The sequence below is a fragment of the Drosophila serrata genome, unplaced genomic scaffold (assembly GCF_035046125.1).
Source record: "Drosophila serrata isolate PLE 108 unplaced genomic scaffold, ASM3504612v1 contig_272, whole genome shotgun sequence".
NCBI classification, from domain to species: Eukaryota; Metazoa; Arthropoda; class Insecta; order Diptera; family Drosophilidae; genus Drosophila; species Drosophila serrata.
Window position 1 is genome coordinate 9,917,104 of NW_028257170.1, and position 27,813 is coordinate 9,944,916.

The 27,813-nt window shown below is 41.2% G+C and overlaps 3 protein-coding genes across 13 annotated transcripts in view; 2 read left to right on the plus strand and 1 right to left on the minus strand.

Moving 5' to 3' along the window:
• Positions 1-3,684: 3,684 nt before the first annotated feature.
• On the minus strand, positions 3,685-4,415 carry LOC110190313 (uncharacterized). Its single transcript, XM_020960701.2, has 2 exons — positions 4,305-4,415; positions 3,685-4,246 (listed from the first exon to the last, which is right to left on the minus strand). Exon 2 carries the CDS (start codon positions 4,217-4,219, stop codon positions 3,932-3,934), a length of 288 nt encoding a protein of 95 aa, XP_020816360.1. The 5' UTR covers positions 4,220-4,246; positions 4,305-4,415; the 3' UTR covers positions 3,685-3,931.
• A 5,004-nt stretch (positions 4,416-9,419) lies between these two features.
• Fhos (Formin homology 2 domain containing) overlaps positions 9,420-27,813 on the plus strand; it is a 46,472-nt gene continuing 28,078 nt past the window's right edge. For 6 of the 11 annotated variants that reach the window (XR_015271901.1, XR_015271900.1, XR_015271903.1 and 3 more), the window contains exons 1-4: positions 9,420-10,335; positions 15,677-15,727; positions 15,785-19,368; positions 19,962-20,073. Coding sequence is in view for 2 of the 11 variants with exons in the window: in XM_086833652.1 (XP_086689778.1) it covers positions 10,315-10,335; positions 15,677-15,727; positions 15,785-19,368; positions 19,962-20,073 (3,768 nt within the window). In the remaining 9 variants the exon portion in view is untranslated. Of the gene's footprint in view, positions 10,336-15,676; positions 15,728-15,784; positions 19,369-19,961; positions 20,074-24,634; positions 25,460-27,375; positions 27,451-27,813 lie in introns of those variants that run through there. The other 5 variants (XM_020960750.2, XR_002319995.2, XM_086833656.1 and 2 more) reach the window with 5 other exon arrangements.
• LOC110190350 (uncharacterized) lies at positions 11,728-13,094 on the plus strand. The gene has a single exon (XM_020960754.2). The coding sequence runs from the start codon at positions 11,939-11,941 to the stop codon at positions 12,908-12,910; it is 972 nt and encodes a 323-aa protein (XP_020816413.2). The 5' UTR covers positions 11,728-11,938; the 3' UTR covers positions 12,911-13,094.

The following is a 27,813-nucleotide window of genomic DNA, read 5'->3' on the forward strand; positions in this document are numbered from 1 at the left end:
CCTGAGAACTTCTGCTTTCTTATCCTTAATTCATATTTCTCTACTCAGCACATTGTTTTAACCATATAGGCATTCAGAAACCCTAGCCAATTTTTATCCTCAAAAGTATATAATATGCATTTCTCATAGGTATTACAAAACTTTTAAGTCAAAAGCAAATATCATAAAAGTGTCATTTTTTCTATGATATGCTTTTAGAATGGTTCGCTAACAGCCAATTAGGATTACATGCAATTCCCTCTAAAAATACTTGACTTTTGGCATCGAAACGTGTTATTTGCCAGCATAAATAAATAAGCGTTGGGTGAGCGTTGAAAATGTGTGCGAAATAAACAAAAATATACAACTTTGAGTGAATCCTTGGCAATGCGGACAACAGTCTGCTCAACCTCAGACAATGCGTTGTCATCTAACAATTGTTATTCAATGGTCACGTAGGTGACTGTTTCGGCATATAAACATTTATTTTTTGGCAACTGACAAGTTTTTCCATGTGCACATACTATAAGTAAATATATATTTGGCAAAAGAGAGAGACTTTTGTAAATAATTCTGTTACATTTCGAGTGGTTTTCGGAGTAGAATTTCCAAAGAAACCAAAACGAAGCTTTTTGAGTGAAAATATGGGGGCCTTGCTTCGGGTTTTCCTCGTATGTCGAGCGATCGCCTCCACCTGTGCTCCACACACGGATACACACACTCTCGAATCACACTATACTTAAAAATGATTTTTCGCTTATTTTTAGCAACCGAATTTCACGTTATTTCTGCCTTTTTTCCCCCGCTTGCTCATAATCATGTTCATTTTCCACACGCATTTCACCTGGGATATATATTTGTATATATCTTGCGGATCTAGATGGGCTAACCGTCCTTATATATGTATATAACATGGGAGGATGGATGGCTGACCGGACAGTTTGCCGCTCCGTATCTCGTAGATACTTAGCGCTGGCTGGCCATAACTTTATTTATTTTATGCATGTACGATGTATATATACAATGTTGCCGCTTATTCTATATATACATAAGTGTGTGTTCGCCAGGCCAGCCGTAGAATAATATTTAACATTCTGTGTGTTTGCCACATTTTGGAATGTGTAATAATTTAAAAATAAACCTGGCGAATATGTAGCAAGCCATTCGCCGATAAATAAGTCAGCCAAAAATAGAACCAAGCCAGACAACACACCTTTGGTTGAAAATGCAAAAAACCTATATATTTCACATAGAATTCCCAACTTTCCCAATTTTTCACTTTATTATAGGTTGGAAAAAACACTGCTTATAATTCCCAAGTGACTAATTCGTCAGGTGTGTGCTTGTGTGCGAGTGTGCATGCATTTTCCGGCCCATTGCCCATCATTTTACAGCTGCACTGAGGTCAGTGATGGGGACAGGATTCCCATTCCCATTCCCATACCCATACCCACTCCCATTTCCCATTTCCAATCCCATTTTCCACCTACCTCCACCTCACGACAGAAATCACTCAGCGGCCCGCTCTCTCGGTGTCTTCTATTTCTTTCATGTTTCATGTGTGTGTGAGTGTGTTCATGCTGCCATGGGAAATTGGGTCAAAATTGTTATGATCACAGATACACACGCACACACTCGCATCGCATCTGCCCCGCTATGCAGTTATATATAGATCGACTTCAGCTTGTTCGAGGTGTGCTCCCGCTTTATAGAGTGCGCCTATTTGACAAGTGCTCCTCCTCCTCCTCCTCCATCTTGGCCACTTTCTGCACTTTCGGGGATCGCAGGAGTGGAGTGGCTCAAGTGGGCGCCACTCGAGGAGGGCTCCAACTAGGTGGGTGGTGATGGGAAAATTCCCAGCCAGCCCCCCATGCTATAAATAGCCTTTTAATGCACTCAAAAAAAAAGGGAATGAGAAAGAGAAGGAAAAACAAACAACAAAGCCCCTAATGCGTTGTAGTTCCCTGGAAAATCTGGCACTTTGCTTCCCGGTTCTCTTCAATTTTCGCGAATTTTCCATTTTAACGTTGACAACTTCCAATCAGCCTGCTGATGATTCACAAGCTGTGCCCTCATAATGCCAATAGCCATTGTACGCGGGGCGTGGAAATTCGCTGCTGTTGACAAATCTGGGATTTTGAATGTCTTCACAGCATCCAATATATAGGAATATAGCACCCACAATACCATCGACATCGGCCTGTGACGCGGCACACCGCGAATCTGACTCATACGGATGAAAAATACGGCAAACATGCACGGATATATACGGAATAAGATATATGGCCTGGCTAGGTGCAAGAGAGCATGAAATATTTTATAAAATACAGAGGCCATCCGCACTAAGCCTACAGATAATTATGAAAAAAAATATGCAAGAAATTATTAGAGTATAAAATACAGATAAATAGTTTATAAGAAAAGCAACATAGCTACTAATAAACTTATTAGTTTAAACTTAAATATTTATATACTTCCACACACCTTTCTGATAATTATTTAATATAGTTAAGAAGGAACCAAATCTATGAATAGGTTCTTTGTTTATAAATAGAGAGGCACAAATAAAAACTATTACTAATACTTCTGGCCAGATACACATTTCCTATTTCCTATTGCCTGTTGATATTACCAATGAGACGAGCTGTTGACAGAATTATTCGCTTTGGCTGAGTTTCATTAACGTTTATATGCAATTTGTCCACTAACCAAAATTTTCTGACAGCTACAATTATTATTAAATATTTCTTAAAATTTTTAGACTCCTTTCCGAACCCTCTTATAATATTAAGAACATTTATTCAATTGTAGAGCATTTAAAATTCGTTATTTCCCTTTTTCATTTTGTTTGCATTTGTCTAAACGATTAATCACCGAAATTATTTGCGGCTCGTGATGCTAAATGCAATCGAAATTTAATTAATGCCGGCGGTAAACATAAAAATTAATTCTGACAGTTTAGATTAAAATTCTGTGTTTGTATTGCGGATTGTCCTAAATATTTTTCGAGTTAAATATAAATATTCTTAGCAGCAGTGTCATCAGGAAAATAAACTATTAAAAGGTAAACAAAATTAAACTAAAATAATATATATTTTATATTATATATATAATAGATAATATATATTTAATAATCGCTTAAATTTCAAAACTACTTTTGTATTAATATTAATAAACACGTATTAAAGCAATGACTATTGCGATATTTACTTGATTTAACCTTTTCTTATATTAGGTGAGCTCAATTTATTTTCCAATCAACTTATGAACCATAATTTATTTTGTATAATTGTTAATTAAATTAAAAAATACTTGTATGGCCTTTGTTTTGGTTAGCCGATATACGAACCATTTAAGAACCCACTCATAGATGGCACTGTTCAAAATGTTGTGGTTGTAAAATGCGCTATATGGAAAGTTAAACCATTCGTATGTAATTTACATTTATTGTACCCATTTCTAGGAAATTCAAATTTAAAAGCTGAAAAAATATGTTTAAAAATAAGCAAAATATTAATATTTTTTATATAAACAATATATTCAATATTGTGATTAAACTTGTATATTTATTGCTTCTGATATTGTAAAGTAGCTTGTTAAATCTTCTATTTATTAAAACAATTAAATTCATTTATACATATATGTACTTTAAATAAAAAGTACGAATTTTTAGGAAATTTCTTGTAAATATTATACAGATTGTTATGCCTTGAAGTTTATGTAGTTTAAATTTATTTAGTCTTCTAAAAGTTGAAAAATACAAATTTAAAGATGCCAAAATATTATATCCTAAAAAATAAATAAGAAAGTTAACTCAAGAAGTGTGTTATTTCTAATAAAATGAAATTGGTCATATGTTTATATTTATATATTTTACTAACCAATAACAAATCTTCAACTTTATCTAAAAATTTAATAATAGTTTAAAAACCCTAACGAAATGGGCACACAGTCATTGCAAAAAGAACTCGATCAGGTTGGTTAGCCGGCGCATGCTGACGTAGTTAACCAACACGACGTAGGCGTAACAGGTGTAGATGTAGGCCCACCATTGGAAGTGATACGGCTCCTTGGATCCTCCGCCACCACCACGAAGGCGTCCAAAGCCCATGAAGCCATTGGACTGCAGGACGTATGCGTGATGTCTCTCGGTGAGAAGTCGCCGGAACACTGCTCCACTCAGGTAGACCACAGTCAGCAGGAGAATCAGGCGTCGCAGGTGCACCAGCAGCAGTGCCATTTTAACAATAATAATATTCCCGGGAATCTGCAAAGGTTAAAGTAACACCTAAAGTCCAAATAAATCACTCTGCAAAGATATTTACCCAATTTTCCGTATTATTTTCGCATTTAATCGATTTCTTTGCGTTCCGTCTTGTCGTTTTGTTTTCGTCGCATTTTTCGCTTGTCTCTGTGGTGATTTTTTATATATATTTGACTATAAAACCTATATTCTTGACTGGCAACACTTGAGAAAAGTTTTCAAAACTATTTTCGGCAAAAGTCTTTTGCGAAAGCTTTCCCCCCTTTTTGGCGGCTAAAATACAAAATATTTGATTTGATTGTGCAAAATGTTTAGCTTTAAAAAACTTCCATTAATTAGTCTTTGTTTACATTTTGTAATAAATTCAAAGGGGAATCCAAAGAAAATTGTCAGTGCTTGGCAAATCGAATTAAAATCCACTTCAAACGCCTCTTCAGATAGCTATCAGCGCTTCTGACATAAGCTACCACTAAGTATGGCCATAAAAAAATATCTAACAAAATCAACAAGCTGCATCCGATAAAGATCGATCAGGTCAGGTCAGTGGCGGAGTTCGAAGGGGGTCTCAATTTAATGGGTTGTATTGTGGGTGAAATAATAATACTAATATTAATACTATTCCAAGTAATTGTATATTTTATCAGCTTAAAGAAATATAAAGTTCATTTGAGGTATTCAAATCTCTAGGTTAGGTACATCCCCCCTAATCCCTGCCACTGCTTCCTGCGTATACGTAATGCGTATACGTAATATTCCCATGGAAGAAACGAAAAGAAAATACTTGAACACTACACACACACAGACAGACTTCTAACAACAGCTCCATGCAATGCAACCTTGAAACAACGATCAAATCCGCAGGAAAACTGGGGAAGGGAGTCGCCATCCAAACAACAACAATAAAAACAGAGCCCACGTTTTTGTCGGAGAAAAGCAAACACAGAAAGCGCTTGAAGAAGATTGCAACACAAAACAGTGAGGTTGGTTAAGAACAACAGCCACGGCAGCGGCAAAATACAATATTTAAATTAAATATTAGCACACCGAAACGGGGCAGCAGAAACAGTGTCTGGAAAATGCGGGGAAAATGCGAGACGAAATACGAAATATGTGGCAATGGTCGGCCATCCGTCTACATTCGAGCGGAAAATGAGATGTAAATAAAGCCAAACATAAATAAAAAACTATTAACTGCAATTTTGTTTGGTTTTCAGCTGTGACATGGACACACAAGCATTAAGAGATCTAGGGATAAGTTGAAGATATTTTATGTATATTGTAGGGAAATTATGCAAGGTAAATTAATAATGATAAATGATTGCAGTTAATTTAATTGATTATTTGAAAATATAATTAATTATAATCAGATACAATATCTTTTATCGGGAGAGAGCCATCTTCCCCTACAAAGATCATTAAAAAACAAGAAAGGAAGCTAACTTCGACACGCCGAAGTTTATATACCCTTGCAGATAGAACTTCTATGAATAAAAAACCATACAATACAAATTATATATATAGTAATACCTGCTTTCATTTCATTCACCTATACATATTATATTTGCAGTTTTACATTCACTGATTTGCATTTTTCCTCCACATCAAACAGTCGTTTGTATGGCACCTATATGATATAGTCGTCCGATTTTCATGAAATTTACCACAAAATTTAAGACTTAAATTAAATGCCTATACCTAAAATTTGATGAAAATCAGTTGAAAACTGAAAAGGTTATAAATTTAATTGTATTAATTTCTCGATCGTTCCTATGGGAGCTATATGATATATTAGTCCGATTTTCATAAAATTTTATGCAAAATTGTAGAGTATAGTAAAATGGCTATATCTCAAATTTGATCCAATTCTATTGAAAACTGAAAACGTTAAAAATTTTTTTGTAAAAATTTTTCGATCAGTCCTATGGCCGCTATGTGATATAGTCGTCCGATCCGGCCCGTTCCGACATATATACGAGTGAGAGTATATAGAAGGCTAACTACAAAGTTTCATTCAGATAGCTTCAAAACTGAGAGACTAGTTTGCGTAGAAACGGACAGACGGACAGACGGACAGACGGACAGACGGACAGACGGACAGACGGACAGACGGACAGAAGGACAGACGGACAGACGGACAGACGGACATGGCTAGATCGACTCGGCTGTTGATCCTGATCAAGAATATATATACTTTATATAGTCGGAGGTGCCTCCTTCACTGCGTTGCAAACTTCTGACTGAAATTATAATACCCTGCAAGGGTATAAAAACCATTTGCTTCGGCTTTTATTGTGTTTTATGTGCACGCAAACAAATCGCATCTGGTCGATGTGCCGCCTCCTTACAAGACTCCCTCTTCTTAGATTGAGAAGAGGGGAATCCCAATCCCGGAACATCGCACTCGATTCGTTTTATTAGCCAGCATTTCATTGCGTAATATGTCGCTGAAGGCATACATCCCCCCAAAAAGAGCGCCGCAGTCGCACTCGTAAATTACAAATTTGAAAAATCGCAGGAGGAGAAATGATTGAAAGGCCCAGAGATCGGTGGCCACTGGGGTGCGGATGAAGATGGAGATGGAGACCCCGGCAGAGAAGGCGATCGTGTCCCATGGGAGTCTCAGAGGAGGCAGGCACTGATAAAAATGGGAGAATAATTATAGTTTCTCCTAATAAATTTCTATAAAGATACAATGTTGCAATGATTGTAGGAGAGTAACTATAGTTTTTTTGCAGTGCAGCTGGTCAGGATGGGGGGATCGAGGACGTCATGGCCTGGGCAGCAGCATGATTGACCGACTACGCGGTGCACCTCGTCGTTGCTCCCGGGGATTGCCGGTCTGACTTTTATGGCTGTCGGTGTATTTCTTTTTATTGCCTGAACCAAAAATCCGTTTCTAGTATTCCCGACGCCGTTCCTCTTGATTTGTTTGCATTCAGTTTTCAGTTTTTCGACTTTTCAGTTTTTCGGCTTTTCAGTTTTTTTGGGTTGCGTTGGCGTCGCCGGCAGGCAGGCAGGCAGCACGCACTGGGAAAATATTTGTGGAAAGCATGCGAAATGCACGCCTGTTGTGGATCTTTTATATTTTTTAATGCAGCGCTGAAAGCTATTTGTATCTGTCGGTCAGATTGGGTTAAGACACCGCCCCCTTAAAAACTTCACCCCCTCCACACACCCACTCACACCCACTCCCCCTTTCGTCAAAGTGTCGGGCCACTTTTGGCCCGGAGGCTATTAGCCCATCGATGCCGTAAGCGATGCCTCTGGATGTTCCCCTTCCCGGATTCTCCTTCTATCTGGTAATTTAGCATCTTTGTCGCCCAACCTGATTTATGGCAAAAGGCATTCTATTTCACCCGAATGAATGGCTTTTGGCATTTTGCGCATATTTAGTTTAAATGTTTTCACTAAGCCCCATGCGAACGGATGAATGCCAGTTTTATTTCATGTTCGGACGTCATCTTTTTAGCCGCACGTTTCCGGTGACTGCCGGACGGCAGAGGCAGTGGCAACTGCAAAAGTGGCACACAGATTTTTATTTATAAAACGAGACCAGAACAAATATCAGCAGCATATAGTGTCTTGGTTGTCTTCTGCATGATATCTCTGATATAGTTTCGACGGCACGAAACACCACGAAGTGAACCGAATAATGCCCGGGGCCAGGGGCTAAGTCAGCTATTAAAGGAATCTCTAAGGGCTCTAGGAAATGGGAGAAAATGTATATAAATATACTTGGGTTAATACAATTATTTGCAAGGATTATCACTACCTGTTATTAGCCACAAAATCTCATTTATCGAGAGCACTCGAGTACCTTGTAATTTTCACTTTTTTTTGTCGTCGTTCTCCTCGGCACAACATAATCTTGGGAGACACCTCGTCAGGTTGAAGACCCCGATTGGCCTCCCTTTCGTTGTCTTTCATTCACAGAAACATGACAGACCGCATCTGTATCTGTAGGTGACAATTATCGTTTGCATCATGCGCATATTTGTGATGTTTCCTCTGGACGCCTCCCGTTCCCGACCCACTCATCCATGAGTCATCGCTGAAGCCAGGGAATATTTAAATTAAATTATTCGACTATTAATAGAGGGGAATGAGAATATCTTCGGTGGAATGAAACAGCCCAAATAGATGCGAAATACATTCGAGTTGCATTTTATGAGCATTACAAGAATTTTTACGCATTTCCTAACCATTCCGGTGGCGGTAGTTGATATCATGAAGCATATAGCCGATTTGGCCGATTTCTGTCAGAAGATATATATATATATTTGTTTGAGAAGCAAAATACATACGGGATATCATGGCAAACAATGTGTTTTGATGATGGCACGAGTTTATGAATGCTCTTTGTTATTGATTATTGTATTGATTTTAGAACTTGTACAACTTTTTTTGTTTAGTATTTATTTAAACCTGAAATTATGTTGACTTTTCTACTTTTATTTAGTAAAATTTGTTGAACACAATTCATATACATATTTCATTAATTATGTGGAATGTATAGCCCAGTAATAAAGAGTGTCTTATGCAGGGTTTATTTAGTTCCGTTTGAGTTAAATATATATACTAGATTCTGGACATTTTAAAGGTAAGATAACTGTGTTAGAATTTATTATTTTTAAAAATCGTTTTTAAGATATTTGTATATCTTTTACCCAGTGAATGTTTTTGTCCGCTTAAGGGAGAACTCAATACTGTACTGTCCGTTTAAAGGAGAACTCAATGCAACATTGTTCAATCAAGGAAACTTTTACTGTCTATATATTCATGTACTCATTTAAGGTATCTGAATTGTAAAAGAATTCCTTAAATATTTATTATGGAATATTCTGCTTTACATATTTAGTATTTTTTAATACTTTATATTGGAATATTTCAAAAATTCCAAGCCAAATAGATCCCTTAGTTAATATACCACATCTTAGGGTATCTTGAAGATCTTTTATTTATTTCTCTATTGCAATTTACAAAACGCAACTATCATCGGCGGAGAGCCGGGCAGAATTTCGGAGAGCTTCTTCCGCGGAGATTCTCACCGCCTGCCGAAAATACACGCACGCCTGAAGCGCGAGAGTAGCGGCGGCTTCTCTGCGCTTTTCAGCTTTTCACGCAATTCGGTGCGAGGGAAAATCTCAGCACGAAAATATTTTCCCGGCAGCCAGACAGTTTTCCTTTGACAACGCGCCGAGTCGCACACGCTTTTCCGATGCAATTTTAAAAACGAAAACGAAGAAGAACTGAAGAACGTAGCGAGGAGGTGAAGAAAAATCGCTTTCGCATGCGACAAATTCGGTCGACGAGTGTGTGTGCCAGTGTGTGAGTGTAAATGTTGCTAAATTTATAAATAACAGCACAAGTTGTGCCTGTGCTCCTGTGTTGCTCCCAAAGTAAATCGAAATAAAAGCAAAAGTGATGCGCTCACCGTGAGGGAAATGGAGATGGAAAATAAGAAAAATATCAACGCATAAATAAAGCGTCGCCGCGATCGCGATCCGCGTCCGATTCTGTCGCATTTGCCGGCTGCATTCTCAAATAGATTGTCCCAGCTATAGGCTATAGTATCTGTATTGTATCTGAAGGTGCTCAGGTCTATATATCCGACCTGACAGTGCGTGCCGGTGGATTATGTAAAGTGGCACACGAGCGATCGCAGAATATATCTCAAGCCATCTCAAGAAAAACAAAGAAAGCGAAAGAAAAGCGAGTTGATTCCCGAAAGAAGGGAAACTGAAATCGAAATAAAATGAAAATCAAGTAAAAATAAAGCGAGAGGATCGCTAGGAAATTTGTCGCACGCGCACGATCTCAGTAAGTGCATCTAATTTATTTTGCATCTATTGCAATTGAGAGGCGTTCGCGCGGATGCATCCGCCAGATACGTTTTCGTAATTGTCGTCAGCGGTTCGAGTTGCGCGCGTGTGTTCCCCGGATTGGATTACCATCAAATAAACAGAATAAAAATACAAGATAATATTTAAAACATTCTATTGAAAAGGCCCCACTGTGAGGGATATCATTTGAGTGGTCCCATCGAGGATCCCTTTGCCAAGAGCAACGCAATGTCGTCCTACCGCAGTTATGTAAGTACTAGTTAATGCCAACTATCCGTATCGGTATCTGTATCTGAGAATTCGTATCTCATCAAGTGGTTGTGTGTATCTCGGCGTTTTCGCTCTGCTTTTGTGCTTTTGCAATTTTTGTTTATTTCTAATTTGTTGCCTTCTTGCCTCATACACTCGCTCGGCTATTTGGCAGATACAAAGATACACGTATCCGTACTCGCAAATATAAAATGTATCCAAGAGCTCGGGGCTCTGTGAGCTCCAGTTCCATTGATAAACAATTCAGCCACAAATTCGCTCAATGTCTGGCATTTCGGCCTAATTTCAATTTCCTCTCTCCATGGAAAAGCTCAAATTATGGCCGAGGTGTGGCAGCTGAATGACCGAATGAATGGATGGCTGACTGACGGTTTTGAATGAACGAATGCCAAAAACAAATGCATAAATAAATGCCTTTTATTTTGGTCAAGCGGTTTAAATGACAAATGTTAAAATGTTGCCTGATTAATGCTCGTGTTTGCGCACCGAAAGCGTTTAAATACACATTGTTTGAAGTAATTTCGGTATAAATAAGACACATTCCAATGGATATTGTTAGGTTATAATATATTCTATTATTTAAAATGTTTAAAAACTAAAATTTTTTAATTTTAGCAAAGAAAATAGTGCATTTTACTCTAATGCATTTATTAATAAAGGAGATTACCTGCATGACTTAAATATATATTAGCATCTAATCAATATTCAAGTTTATAATCCCCTTAAAATTTTACCCATTTCATGGACCCATCCCCCTTATCCCTGATCACCTTTAGCTTAATCCCCTTCATGTTCAACTCATTATATCCTTTTGTTCCCAGGTTTATGACTTTAGGCCGACTTCTGACACATTTGGGCATAAATCAATTAAATATTTTTCGGGTCTCAGAATCTAATAAACTGATCAATTTATGGCCGGCAAACAACAAGTTTCCACTCCATCCCACTCGCCGAGTCATTTCCCCAAAATTATATTTAGAATGCTTCTAAAAATGTGTGTTCTGGTTGGGAGTTTGGAGTAAATCGAAATGATTTCTGTTTCTTTCGAGTTGACGCCGCTCTTCTCTCTCTCTTTTTTTTTGGTTCTTGGCGGAGTTGGTACTTTGTTCGAGATGTTTTTATGGCCAGAAGGAAGTTGTAAATATTTATGACACGCATAAAGTTGAAAGTTCCTCCGTGAGAGCCGCGGAGCACGCACCACCTAATTAATTAACAAAGTGTGAATATTCATGCAATTTGTTCTTCGAGGGGAGAAAGTGATTTGAGGGGGAAACAAGGAGAAAAGGGGAGAGTATAATATCCTTTTGCTTAGGTTAAAATCATACAAACTACATCCATGACTTATTATAAGTAGTTTGACAGAGTGCAATACTTAATTTCCCATCTAGTTTCATTTGAAATGAATGCCAAACTATATCAAAATTGTCCGAGTGCTGGAGAAAGGAAAACGGTGCTGGGCGCTTGTCAAGTGTCTTATATTTTCAGTTGGACAAACAGGTAGAGACACTTTTCCGTCCCCACTTTTCCGCCCGTTTTTTTTTCTGCCTTTTCCAGTACGAAAAACATTAGAGAGCCTTGCAAAATGCCGCGTCGTCGTCGTCCACGTCGTAAGATGAATCCGGCGACATCGCTGAAGAAGAAGAACCAGGATACCGCCGGGCACAATAATCGCCAGAAGGCGGAACCACCTGTCCCGCCCACCGTGCCGGATCCACCCAAGTCGGAGGCGCTCAGAGATGACGCTTCTGGCGAGGAGTCACACGAGGCGGCCTCCACGTCCAGTGGCGAGGTTAACAATGAGGCGGAATACAAGCTCTTCCCGGAGGTTTTTGATAAACCTCCCCTGGGCCTGCTGCCAACCTTCGCTAATGTGTTTGGCCAGCCCTCTTACGAAGGTGGTTACCAGCCAAAGGATGTGCCCCCAGCTGCTGCCGCTACTTCCTCAACTGCCGCATCTGCATCCACTTCCAAGGGATGTGGCTCTCCTGGAATCCAGAGCACCCCTGATGGGCACTTTACCAAAATTCCTGCCACAATGGTGAATGACCGCTTTGGAATGATCGGACTGCTGGCCGCCATGCGGACCGCGGTCACGGAGCCGGGCGCCACACAGCTGGTCTTCGGCGACGATCTCACCACCTATGGCCTGGACTTGGCCGCCCAAGGTGACATCTACGTGCACTTTAATGGGCCCTTCACCATGGAGCCGCCGGAACGGAGCTCCATGGACTGCGCCCTCGAGCTGGGGATGCGTGCCATGCGGGATGCAATGGACAGATATCCGCCACTGCCGCCGTTCTGGGATCCCTTTGTGCCGGAGACCCGGAACCTGGGTCTTGTGGATAGCGAAGGCAAAAAAATTCGTCCAGAGCAAAGCCAGGAAACCAAGATGGCAAACAATTCAGAGTCGAAATCGGAACCCAAAATAGAACCTAAAATAGAACCCAAAAAGGAGGCCAAAGAAGATCCACCTCTACCACCTCCAGAGCGTGGTCGGGGTCGAGAGCGAAAACAAGAACCTGGCGATAAGAAAAAGAAATCCAAGCAGCGATAGGACCACAGTCCAGGAACTGAAGAGCTGTCCAAATCCGTGATCTTTGTTACTAGGTAGCCCTTGAATATATGACTATGTTTTGATCAGTATACGGAATCGGCTTCAAGAATACCACGTTGCTATTTTGGAAAGGTTAATACATTTTGTAATAAATCAAATTAAATTGGATATGGTTACAAATGAATATATTTTGCTTTTGATTCTTATTTAAAGGAAAGTGTAATTTTAGTGTCATGAGTAGTGCAACAATGTAGTGTCATAAAAACACTATGATAATTTGACCCTTTTAGTATATACTACATTTATTAGTCTTTTTAATATATTATTATATTTTATTCACTTAAGCGACAGAAAGAGAAAACTGAATAGTCTGTTCTATTGAAGTTATTTCAGTAAAGGCGAATGTTTTTATCCGAAACTATTCAGTTTTTAGGATGCTTACTTTTATTTCTATATATCTATTCAAATGTGTATTTATTCTTATTTGATTTATGGTAATCAATATTATATTAACAGTCTAATGTATAACAAGAGAAGAGTCCTTTTAATGGTGTTTTGACACTAAAATGTTGTCTTTACTTATTGAAGGTTTAACTTTATTTATTCATATATGAATCACAATATTTAGGTTTTATAATGATACAATATTGATAATGATAAAACAGTAACGCGTTCTTCCTATATATTATATATACGTGAAATCACTAATATGTTGCACATTATTATTAAGTTTTAAATGCATTGTATCTTTTCACTTTTAAGTTCGCTGCATCTTTACACATTTCAGTTTCGTGAAACGCATTTTTCGACACTTCTGACAGAGGAAACTAGAAAAGCATTTATAAATAAATAATTTGTCTGGCACGCGAATTTTCAGTCGCCACTTTAAATCATGTGAGGTCACAGTCTATATACTCTGTGAGTGGATGGCTTTCCTGGCTGGGATTTATGGACCCCAGGCTACTGACAGACAGACGCATTATAGTGCATCCTGCTCCTGGTACTCCGATTTGCGATCTGCATTATCCAATCTCTAATTGAGACCGCATAATAACGCTGTCAGGAGAAGAGCAGCAGCACTCCTTGAACAAAGTACACATGGCAAACCGATTCCCATTTCCATTCCCATTCCCATTCCAGAGAAGATCCATCCGTAGACATCCCCCGATCATCATCATCATCAGCCTCCGCCGGCTCTGAGTGTCTCCGTTTGCTTGTTTTGCACATTGTTGGGCTATTTGTGTGTTTGGCATTCCATTTCACTGGGCGAAAACAATTAGCAGCGACTGTCTGTCGTTCTGTCTTAATGTCTGCCACTCTTCCTCACTCTCTCTCACTCTCGCTCGGTTAGCAATTCTTCCCATTGGGCGGGCTCTGGAGAATGTAATAAAAATAATATTATTTTTTATCCCCTGGTAGTTGTCATCCACGGCGACTGGCGCCACCAGGGATTGGAAACTCTGGAAAAATGCCTAAGGAGAATTTTCATGGGCAAATTCCAGTAAAATAATGGGAGTTCAAAACAAAAGGTTAAAGGAATCAATTTTGAAAAATTTGTAAAATAAATGTAGATTCCTCAAGACGTTTATACTTAATTATGTACTTTTTATTTCTAAATTGACTATAAAATTTAAGGGATTTATTATTCATTTATTTCAATACACATACTATTTGCTTTTAACAGATCTGGGTTCAACAGCATTTCATCTGCTCATTTGAAACCATTTGCAATAATTGGCCAAAGCGAGTGCTGGTTGCCAAAAATCTGTAAATTAGCGACGTGAATTTTGCAATTTTAAATGGTTGTCTGATCGCGAAAGATATATATATGTACATATGTATCACTCTGAGCAAAAGGGCAAAGTGGTGATCGCAATATTCACTATATATTCACTACATCTTTTGGGGGAGAACTCAACCTGTCTCGGTGGACGAGGCCAATCTAATGCCTAATGTCTAATGCGCTGCGGCAGAGATTAGAAGGCAGATGTTGAAATAATCGAAATGAATCTGTTTACACGTCCAAATTAATTGAAAAACGCGTGCTACAGCGCCATTTAATTGAAAATGAAATAGACGCAGCATCAGCAGCAGCATCACCAGAGTCCCAATCCCAATCCCAATCCGAGGGAGACTGCAATGGGCGAGTTCAAAGAGGCGGCGGAGCCCAAAACACACAAATAGTCCAATGGCGATATCGGGCAGGGGATATATGTATATTTGTATGGGGTCTTGAGATTCTTTGGCATCCACCGATGGTGTTGATGTTGCTGATGTTCCTGATGCTGCTGCTTTTGCTGTTGCTGCTGCTCATGTTGTTATTGTGATGATGTTGCTCCTCCACTGACGATGATGAAATGCGTGCGAATAATTGTCGAGTGCACGGCCCATTGAGGAAATTCCCCTGGAAAATGAAGAAGGTGGCGGCGCAAACAGAGGAGTAGGAGAAGCAATGTGCTCTACATTGCATTGTTTTTCTTGAGATTTTCCACAGAGTCAATTGGTTTCGGACTCTTAGGGCGCCAATCAATCAAAGCCATGTGATTGCCCATCAGTTTCAATTTCTTTTGAATGAGTGCAGGCTCATTTCGAGGAGGAGGAGAACTGCACAGGCCACAAGGAGAGCTGTGCCAGAAATCACTCATTCATTATATTTCTTTAAAGAAGCACTGAGAGAAAGAATATTATCTTATTAGATACATAAAATGTATCTAAACTATTTATAATAGATGCATTAATTTGTATCTTTTTGCTTCTTTTTTTCAGACTCCCTGGAAAACTAGCCTGGGCAGCTCCTACAAGCCGACAAGTTCTTCGGTAGGTACTCCATAAAAAAGTAAAATTATCAGAATAATTAACCTCCTATTCCCTTAGTACGGTTCAACCGGAGACTCCACTTCACGCTACACATCACTAGCCACTCCCAGCGCCTACAGACCCTCGTTTTCCGGCGGAACATATCGCCTGAAGAGAGATCCGCCACCAAGCACTGCCAGCACCACTCCGGTGACCAGTTATGTGAGCCGCTATGCCAAGACAGATCCCAAAGAGACAGCTCCCAGTGAGCGGACCAGTCCGGTCAAAAGGTATACAGGTGCAGGCACCAGCTCCCTGGGGAAATATGGACGATCCCGGGATCCTAGTCCGGTGGCCTTGGAGCACACAAATCGAAACAAGTCGCGGGACCCAAGTCCCGTCATAGACAGTGCCAGAAGCAAACTGGGGGCCACATATCGTGGCGGCAATACAGCCTCCAGTTCATCCTCCTCCGCCTCCCGGAACGGCTACAGCAGTCGCTATGGCGGCACAACCTCCCGGATCTCAGGGAATGGAAGTGCCATTTCCTATCTGACCACCAGCGACTTTCATGCGAGAACCGCCAGCAGGGCCAAGGCAAGTCGGGAGAGAGAGCGGGAAAAGGAAAAGGAACTGGAGATAGAGGAGAAGCCAAGCGAAGTGGTCCCACAGGGCAAGGAAAAGTCCATAGAGAAACAGCTGGAGGAACAAACGACTACCAATAATAAGGCCGATATCCCTGAAACCTTCATCAGCATCTCGGTGGTCACCAGAGCCACTTCACCCACCTTACCGGGCAGCACCACCGTACAGCGCACACGTCGCATTGATCCGGCAAAAACCATTGAAAAGACCATCCAAAGATCTACGAAAAGACGTCCCACCGTTGATCAGGAAATCCAATCGGATCGTATGGATGATTCCACGCGATATCTTCGCTACAGTGCCGGCGGGAGTAGTCTCAGCTCCACATATAGTCCCCATCGGGATCGGATCAGCAGTTTGAGGTACAGTGCCAGTCCGCATAGCTCGGGATCAGGCAAGTCCAGTCCGTTGAGTGAGGGAAAACTAAGTCAGCCCATCCCAGAGGCAGTATCTCCGGCTAGAACCAATGGCTCTGTGAGCTCGGCTAAGTCCTCTGAAGCCCTATCTCCTTCGAGAACTAATGGCAATGTGAGTTCGGCCAAATCCTCCGAAGCCTTATCTCCCCCGAGAAGCAATGGCTCCTCAAAGTCCCCAGAGGCGGTGTCTCCAGCTAGAACCAATGGCTCTGTGAGCTCAGCGAGATCAACGGAGGCCTTATCTCCTCCCCGAAGTAATGGTTGCTCTCCAAAATCTTTGGAAGCAGTTTCTCCACCCAGATCCAATAGTTCCTCAAAGTCCACAAAGTCGAAGCTTTCGCCACCAAAAGCCGTGCGTCTGAATTCCCGGCAATCTTCGGTCGAGAATCTGGTGAACAAGCCACCGGCTCCTCCCAGCAAGGCGGACTCACCCACCAAGACCTGCAGCTCCAGTTCGGGTAGTTCCGCAGTCAAGTGGCCCAACAAGGATTTCCGGAAATCATCCCTGAACGTGGGACCCACAGATAGGCCAAGGAAGTCGCGGACTCCTAGTAGTGGCGGCGAATCCGAGGATCTGCCCAACGGCAGTAGTCTAGAGCGCTCACCAAGTGCCGGGTCTGAGGGAAGTCTCGCCTCCGGCGGATCCTCCAAGAAATCTTCCAAGCTAAGCAATGGCAAGATTTCTGGAGCAGCAGGAGCCAAGCCAAAGGCCCACAAATCCTGCAGTGACTCCACCACAGGCAACTCATCCTCGGCCACCGCCTCCGCCTCGGACAGTGATCAGCAAAGGGTGAAGAGTGTGAAAAAGCAGGCGAAAAAGAAGACCACCGCTGGCAAGGTCGCCGCCGCCCACAAGCCCATAGGAACCACCACAGCCGCTGAGTCACCACCGCCCGTCGTGGTTGAGGTGGTGCCAGCGACACAGACGCGACTGAAGAAGCTCTCGGCGGTGTCGAATTTTTTCGCCAGCCGTCAGCAAGACGCAAATAACGAGCCGATCTTCCTCGAAAGCTCCGAGAGCTCGGGCGAACCGGAGGCTCTTTCACTGCCGGTGATCTCGGGATTCTCAAAGATCTCGAAGATATCGGCAAACAGTCTGACCACAGACCTGCGAACGAACGAACCGCGAACGACGCCATCGAGCGAAGCAAATCCCACCTCACCCATAACGAATTCCCTGAGCTCGAGCACACGCTGTCCCAGAGAAACCACAACGGGAACAGGATCGGGAACCAGATTGCCCACGACCACGATTAGCACCAGGGATACCCAGGATACGAGTCTAACGACCACGGCGAGCCTGACCACTTCGGAACAGGACGAACCCAGTTGGTGGCAGGACACCAGCTTGCAGATTAACACAGCCTCTGCTTTGGATCACAACAATCGGACAGAGATGCCTCCGTACAGGCTGAGACACATTGATTCTGGCGAGGAGCAGGCCTGGTGGCTGCAACGAGACGAGAATGGGGACGACGACGACACGCTGGCTGAGGAAACCCTCAATACACTGGACGACGATGCCCAGGAAGTGAGCAAGGGCACTTGGTGGAGCCAGGAGGAGCAGGACTCTAGCAGCAGTCAGGTGAAGGCAATGCCCAGGAGCAGGCTCTCGCCGGAAAAGGATGCTTGGTGGCTGCAGGAGGAGGAGGGTCACAAGTCCCCCAGGGAGAACGGGGATCTTAACAACAACAACAACAATATCGAACCCCATGTGGAGGTGACCCTAAAGTTGCCTTCGAATGGCAGCCGTAGCTCCAAGAGCGGAGGAGCCTCCAAGAGTTCTAATGGCAGTTCAAAAGGTGGCGGCTCCAATCCCTGGTGGCTGTCTGGTCCTGCGAAGAAACTATTTAACGTACAGCGCGTGGAGTCCGGCGAGCGAGCCTGGTGGCAGGAACAGCCGGAGGAGCAGGCCCAGGAGGAAAAGGAGAACGAACCGCCACCGGTGAAGCCACCAACGCCACCACCACGCATCATCAAGCACTGGGAGTCCGGAGAACGAGCATGGTGGCTCCAAGACGAACCCGAGGCCAGCAAACTTCCGGCAGCAGTCAGCAGCGATGATGAGGAGCAGGCAGTGTCCCGGGATGAGGTGGACCTGAGGCAGAGCCACGGCCAACCCGTGGCGGATGTTCCTCACGAGCTGAGCAGCTCTTTTGACTTCAATGCCTACTCGGAGCGACCGGTGCCGCTGGGTCAGTGTGCCAGTCCCGTGCGCTGTCCCTCGCCCTACGACAACATTCCAAGGTCGAAGGTGCAGGAGCCTCCACTCCCACTGCCGCCCACCCTCACCCCCACCCACTCGCACTCGCACTCCCTCACCCCACCGTACACACTTCCCACCCTCCAGCCGCGCTTCTCCCCGCAAACTCGACGAGCGGGTGAAAAGCTTTTCATTTCGCGACATCAGAATATCGATGAACTACTAGGCGGCGCCTGTCGACCCTTGAGTCCGCTCTTCTACAGCAATCCCAATCCGGCGGAGAGCGAGCTTACACCGCTGGCCAGCAAGAATATGTTCCTCCTGGAGGAGGTGACACCTGACCAGGTGCGAATCCACGACAGCACCGCTCAGCTGCCGGTCATCCAGCGAATGCAACGGTGAGTTTTTTAACTATATTTTAATATATAAACATTATAAGGGATTCCTATAATTGATTAAATTTAAATATTTAGTGCAGGTAAAAACGTTTTCATTTTCCGAAAGATAAATTCATAAAGTATTGATATATATATGAGTCTTAACTTCATTATTATTATATGATTATAGAAAAATATATAGAAAAGTTCTTTCTTAAAGAAAAATTGTCGAATTTAAAATAATAACAGTCTGAAACCCTATTTTCTTTATATTGAAATATATATAAACTATATAATTAAATCACTTTTATAAATACTTCTTACTAAATACATAGTAGGAAATCGCTTTTTATAAGTAAATAGGAAACAAAAAACTAAAGCTATTCATTAGGTTTTTTATGTTTGCCAATTTACAAGGTTGAAAGTACAAAGATTCCCAAATTCCTCAGGTGAGAACACATATATCTTCAGAGAATAGGAAAAATAGGAGAAAATAATACTATATAGTAAGCTTTCAGAGAGAGCTTTCCCTGTTTGTTGTGTGGTGAATTTGCTCAACATGTGGTTGCTCATATCTCATGTATCTCTTTCTCTCTCTCTCTGTGATCTTGCAGCGATGTCGAGTGGTTGGAGAATGGTAGCAGCTTTTACGAGCCACCTAAACAACAACCACAACAACAACAATCACAACACCAGCAGCTGCAGCAACAACAACAACAGCGCCGGGTAAGTGTCCACCCCCATAAACCAGCCCCTACCCCACGAATTTCCACAGATTTCTAGGCAGATTGCAAGCGTTTTGGCAGCCTGCCCGTCTTGTTACGATATCGACGCCTACACTTTGGTTTATTTATACAAATACCCTAGGATATTGGGGAAATATATAGGGGAAGGGTATATTAGTTCCACGATTAGCCTTTTCCTATCTAGGGGATTTGTCATTGGTATACTTAAATCTCAATATCGTAAGGAAAAACATAAATATATATTGAAAACTGTAATTCTTACTATTATTTTGGGTTTAATTGATTTAATTTTAAATAATTTTTTGATCTTTAAAAAATATTTATAAAATATTCGCTTGAATACAAGCTTTTTTTGGGAATTTCTTAACCAATTATATTCCCCAACCTTTTGCTGTGTCACTGCATATAATTCTTATGTTTCACTTTGACCAACTTTCTCTGAAAACTAAGTCTGCTGCTAAAATCGAAAATATTTAATATCCGTGCGTCCTGCCCTGTAGCACTTATCGGCCAGATATATCGATATATGTAGGTTCAGACCCACACCTTTCGTACCTTTCACTTATCGCAGAACTTTTGACACTCGCCGCCCCGTATCGCTTACCTGCCGCAGCTGGGCGTTCAATTTCAATTTAAATACCCGGAACGACAAAGGGCAGGCCAGGGCGAGCCAAGGTGCGCGCACCCACACCCATTTTGCTGGTGGTGATTCGGTGGTGCTGTGGTGCTCTGGTGCACTGGTGGTGCAGTTATCACCTCCGGCATCGCCGCCAGATTCGGTCTTGAGTGACAGCCCTCAAGTGGCTGCGGCACATTGAGGGGTCTGTGAGTCAGTCGCCGGTCTCTGGTACTGTTGAGAATAAGAAAAATCACAAACAATAAGAACTTTTTTTTTTGCGATGTGATATACGACTTTTTGATGACCTCTAGTTGTGTGTAATTAAATTCATTTAAAATATCACCAGGATGTGAACAACTCTGGGCGTTTTATATCTTTAAAAAATGATTAAAAGTATGATGATAAATAGTTATCTCAAACTTCCTCATATATTGTATGGACTTAAGTTAAATTTTAAATTATTTGAGTTCCCTCAGAATAGATCCTCCTTAAATATCATACTTTTATTTAATAGTTTTAAAGCAACTCTTACAGTTATCTTGATATTTAAGCAATTTACAATAATTCTTCGCTAAAAATTCCAGATTACAATATAGTATTATCCCTTCTTTAGATCAAAATATTACTTATCTTCAATTTTTGTCTCATTCGTCTGAATATACCCAATTTAATCCCGCACCAAATATGGGTATAAATGCAAATACAACAAAGTGCTGCAATGTCAGAACAAAACGCGGAACAACACACACACAGAATGAAAACATGAGCACACAAATTTTATCTTAATTACATTCAGTCGTCGGCTTGGAGCTGCGGCTTCCTTGCCGGGATTTGGACGGATCCAGAATCGCACTCCAGTTTGTTGGCCACATAAAGCCACACACACACACATTAACACTAGCAACGAGGGCAAGGGAACAAGCGCGAGAACAACTCTTGGCTGAAATGGGTCATAATGCAATTAACACGACCATAAAGCCAAATCAAGGGGGCAAAGAAGCTCTAACTGTAAACTGTAAAATATATATTTCCGGAGGGAGTGAGAGAGGCTGAGAGGGTCAACGAGGGGCATACAAATACCGCTTGCAAATATTTGTTTGTTCATTTCGCTTCTTATATACGAAATATTCTCGTACCTTAAAGCAATTTTGTTGACTTTGTTCTGCCAAATGTGTGGCCATAAAAGCAAAAGTCGCCATTAAAAATCGAAAGTCCATTCAACCCGCCATAAAAAAACCTATCAAGATGGCAATTCGCTAGAAAAGCTCTGTGTTGTCACCTCTGAACCCAAGTGATTCGCTGCCCGAAAATAGCATCTGGCATTGATGCGTGAAAACCAAAACAAAACCAGAGTCGAGCAACGCCACAGCAGAAATTACCCAAATTACATTATAAGAGACATTTAGTTTTCATTTATCGCCGCTCGCACAAATAAACACAATTTTAATGGCAACCAGCTGAAAAAAACACACAAAAATGTTGCGAAGATCTTTCGATGACTCAGGTTCAAGTATTCCCCCGTTCCTCTCTCTCCTCAGGCTGTCTTGGTTTTGGTTTTTTATTCCAAGGCAATTGTTGGTTGGGCAAAGACAACTATATTATCAGCTCATGTATGTACTTTGTTTATGTGTTACTTGCTTACTCACTTTTTGAAGCTCGAGTCGGCGTTTGATAATGAAGACATCTGTTTAAGTGACGTCTGTGGCCTGCTCTGGGAAAATCCAGAGCTGTAAATATATCTTAGGGTTTCTCAGGAGATCCGCTTTTAAATGAACTTACAATTCAAGTTTAATATTCTTCATAGATATCAAAAACTGACATTATTGAACTCCAAACATTTTCCTTTCCCCGAACTATTTACTCTTTTGATGGCCTGCCATTACCATAGTCATTTGCAACTATCGATTTGCAATTAAGTAGCATATCGAATGTGCGGCCATTAGCCATTAGTCGGCCACCTCCCGCACTGGATCTGGATCTGGATCGAATGCCCAAGGAATGGCACTTGTAAATCCACTGCCCGCACCCAAAAATGCATTGCCCATAATCGCAACCTTGCACGAGGCGGCGGCACACACCCACCGCGAAAAGTCAGCGCCCAGCGAACACAGCGGGTGTGCTGCAGTCCGGAGTCTTAGTTGCAGCCTTAGTCGGAGTTTTAGTCAGAGGCCCTGCATAAAGTCCGGCTAATGATAGGCTAACGCTCCATCAACGATAAGGCCAAATTGTGGCACACGCGCCACCGAGCTATTTTTAGGCTAGCGCATGGGGAGCACTTGTAAGTTGTAAGGCACACTGGGAGAAATTTGATCCAATTCTATTGAAAACTGAAAAAGTTAAAATTTTTTTTGTAAAAATATTCCGATCATTCCTATGGCAGCTATATGATATAGTCGTCCGATCCGGCCCGTTCCGACATATATACGAGTGAGAGTATATAGAAGGCTAACTACAAAGTTTCATTCAGATAGCTTCAAAACTGAGAGACTAGTTTGCGTAGAAACGGACAGACGGACAGACGGACAGAAGGACAGACGGACAGACGGACAGACGGACAGACGGACAGACGGACATGGCTAGATCGACTCGGCTGTTGATCCTGATCAAGAATATATATACATTATATAGTCGGAGGTGCCTCCTTCACTGCGTAGCAAACTTCTGACTGAAATTATAATACCCTGCAAGGGTATAATAATCTTACATAAATTATGCATCAATAAGGGATAAATTGGATGAAGAAGTAATATTGTAAAATGCATGCGCTGGAAAAGTGTTCAAGAATACTTTTAGATTAAATTAAAACTAGTTTTGCATATAATTTAGTTCGATTTATTAATTTTCCCTTATTTTTTTACCTGGATTGTTAGCCAATTCATCACTATAATACTAATACAACCAAATATTTGGTGTAGTGTATGTTCAATTAGAGAGATAAACACCGGGCTAAACAGCAACAATGTTGCAGACACTCACCTGACCACACTCACTCACGCACACATGCGCCCAATCACACCAAACTTATGTACAAAGCGTAGCAACTCACCTCGCTCGCAACCTGCCTCAAGCGACTTACGTCTTGAGGTTTACGTCACGCAAGCGAAGCGTCGGCGTTTGCTTACCTGAAAATCTTGTGGTTACGTATGCACTGAAAGAATTTGGGCAAAACATTTTATGAATTGGTTAAAATAAAGCAAAACTAATTTAAACAAATTATGTTAATTATAACATTTTATAAAATATATGAATTATGAATGATCTATTTGAGTAAAGATTACTTATCATTTTGGGTCATAAATTTAAATAAACAGTTTTTGCATTAAAAAAAAATTTTCATTATTAAAAAACCAACTTAGTTAATTAAATTTATAAATTAATGACAGCGAAATTAAAATAACCGTTATATGAAATCAGTTGAAAGTTTTTCAAAATAAATGCAATGAATGCTGAATACCCGCGTATACTTAATTTTTCTTGGCAGCAATAAAATTTTGTAGCATACTTTTTGACGTCATTTCGCTATGTTCCTTTCGTGTGTTCTTTTCAATTGATTATTATATTACAGTAACAAATACAATAATAAAAAAAATCAATAGGTATTAATAATACTTAATATTCTTTCCTAACATAATTATGTATTGATTTTTATAAATTTTAAGACCTAATATAAACAAATATTATACAAAGAAAAGTTGCCACAAGGCAAAGTGCAAATATTACATTAATTAAATAATATAAACTTAATTTATAATAACAAAATACAAACTAGTTTCCTAGTTTCACCTTTTCTTTTTAGTGTATTGTGGTGTCATTCTCTCTCGGTCTCTTGGGCTCTCTCTCTCCGTTAGCCGCTTCTTCTTGCACTTTTGGCGCTGCCTTCTTCTTCACCTTTAGCTTCTTCTTCTCCTGCGCTCGCTGCTTTGGCTGCGGCGTTCCGTTCAGTTGGATTCGGTTGGACTCAGTTTGGTTCAGTTCAGTTTTCAGTTCCCCAGCGAACGCTCTCAAGTTCAGTCGCTTCGACTCGCCTTCGCCGTCGTCGTGGTTTCGTCGCGGGTGAAAACGGTGTGAAAACAAAACGGATAAACCACCGAGCGAGGCAACTGTCGCTCAGCTGCGCGCGTCGCCCTCCCTTTTCCGCCCACCCCCGAAGTCACCTGTGTGTGCGTGTGTGTGTTGTGCCGTTCTTGTTGTTGTTGTGGGCAACGTTTATAGTATTTTAACTGGCTTAGTTACTACAACAATTGGTAATACGAAAGGCTTAACAAAAGTCATAAGTGATTAACAAAAACCGAAAAAATAACCAAATAGAAAAAAAAAACACAAATCAGCGATAATTGTGCGAAACGTATTGTGGAAGTAGAGGCGGAAACATCGTTAAATATTGCTAACTAGCCCACATAAAATTGCAATTTATTTTGAACGATTATCGATTTTCTGCGTGTCACTGTGTCAAAGTCAGCGGCGGAACATCATAATCCGCCGCTCGAGCTCCAAAGTTCCCCAAAACTCGTCTCAATTTGAGAGGCTCCACTGTGGGCGCTAAGTTCAGTGTCAAAAGTTCTTCAGTTTCGGGGGGAACAGCTGTCTCGCTCCGTCTCGCTCTGTCCCCACTTCCTCTTTGTCAACTGGTTCGTCCGGGGCAGAGAAGGACACACTGTCTGCAATTCCTCTATCCCACTCCAACTGCAACCTCACACCTATTGAGGAGGATCTGTCTCCCTGCGAAGAAGCCACATAGCAAATAGTGGTAGTAAAAATTGAAATATACAAAAAATCAGGAGGGAACGAGAGGGCCCAAAACCGGAATTGTGCAAATAAATCTCGATATAAGTCCCAGTCTCCGGTCTCTCACGGGCTTCTTTCTTTCCCCTGCGAGCGGGACTCGCTTGTTGTCTTCGACAAGGAAGCAAATCTTTTGGCGCAGTTTTTGCCAAATTACGAGCTGAGAAATATTATTTATTTTCACCCATTAACGGAGAAATTGCCCCCCAAAGGCGTCAAGTGATTGTGCTTTCTCTGTCAGCGGCTACACAGGAGCAAAATGGATCTAAGAAAATTTTAATATAACAAATACAACTCTATAGATAGAATTCTTTGTTCCCTTTCACATAATAATAACATTCCATGAAAGATTAAATTGACCCGAATTGTTAGCTAATTTACCTTTATTTAATACCCATTTTCTGCCTGTGTATGTAAGCGTCTGCATTAGTATCTGCATTGCCATCTGTCACCTGGTAACCCACAAATTATTGACATCAAATTAGCTTCATTGTAGTGCCCCAAATACCAAGGCCCTCGACTGCCGCTCAATTAGAGTCTTGATTGCACTATATTACACTCCACTTCGCTCAGTATGTATAATCAGGCACATGACCAACTCAACTAAATCCCATCCAGCACTAAAACATAGTCTAGTTCTTCTCCTCCAGCTGCTCGGGCTCCTCCTGCTCAGCATTTATTTACTTTTTAATATGCAAATAAAGAATGCTATGGAATTTATTATGGCGAAACAGAATAAGTTAATTCTGTTAGCTCTATCTGCTGTGCAAAAAAGAAGGAAAACGAAAATAGTAATCAAGCTAAAATAAAAGAGCAGCTGTGTGAAGGGGGGAACCCCTGGAGGGGGCTGGCGGGGGTGAGCAAACCCCATTTCAACGCGGTTAGTGCGCTAAGTACGAAGTACGACACAAGAGCTTCTATTTAGTTATAGACACAAGCACCGCGAATTACAGTGGGTTGTGAAATTCGTTGCACTGATTTTGCAAAGAAACGTGCGAAAACGGCATTATGGAGATGTGAGAATCTGGAAAAGGTTACTTGAGATCAGACTTTAGGAATTTGGATTAATTAAAATAAACTAGTTATTTATATACTACGCTTGAAGAATTATTTAATTTTTATTAGCCGGAATAAGATTAAAACTAAATTAAATTTATTTTAAAGCATACTCTTTTTGAAATATTCTCTAAAAGCTTATAATTTTTTATGGTACAAATATTATTCTCAATGCCTGGAGGTCAGATACCCAATTGTATTCTTAATAGAAAAACGAGTTGTTTGTAATTATTTATATGTATAAAAAAACAAATCAAATTACGTTACACCTTAATCGAATATTTGTTAACCTATAAATTAGCTGTAACACACGTAATGTCATGAAAAAGTTTGACATCATTAAAAAAAAACAGATCCGCTTTTTATGCCAAAAATGGCAACCGCGTCGCTGAACTTTTGCCAAAAAAAAGCGTTTGCAGACTCGACGCACCCACTGTGCCTGGTCCGTCGTAAACGTAGTTACGATTTTAATTATCTGCCGGCGTAATCTGCCAGCGCCGACGTCGGCTGCCTGTTGACGTGCCAACCGCGGACACTTCACATTTAGCTTTAGTTTCAGCTAGGGTTTTTTCGCAGCTCCCTCCGACTTTTCACTCTTTTGCTCAGCTCTGGTTTTTTATTTCTCGCCTGCACTCGCTAATCCAATTTTTTAATTGTGCAGCGCAAGAAGCAGAGAGCGAACACCATCCAGCACTTAGTTAAGCCTCCAGAAAAAGATCTCAAGTCGGGGGAAAACTTCACTGCCATAGCCATACATATATATACATATATATATCTGCCTTTCAGCCATTTCTTGGGTTTATTTTTTCAACATTTTTCGCTTAGTTTATGCGTTATCTTTCAGCGCTTATCTGGCTACCGAGTTGAAGTCGGTGTGTTCGTTGACTATGCAAAGTCAAGGTGAGTTCAGGTGTGCGGCCTTTTTTTCGCCTCTTGCCTTTGTTAGCTGGGGATCTAATTCGCTTAACTATCAGCCAAAACCACTGACAGCTAATTATAATGCCCGTCTTAATGCCAAATTACGATGAATGCATATGATCTGTAATCGGATTTGCCTCAATTGCGTGGGAATTCGTATCCCCATCTCCTGGCTTATGTAAAGAGTGGAAAGAGCCCCGAAAAACCCGTAGTCTCGTCTGTTATCCGGCTGTTGAAAAACTCTTTTTAGCTCATTAACTAACAATCAAGTTGGCAGACAAAGCGCATTAGTGAGTAATTCCCTCTATTTTTTGCATTTTAGCCCTCATAGAGAGCTCTCTATGA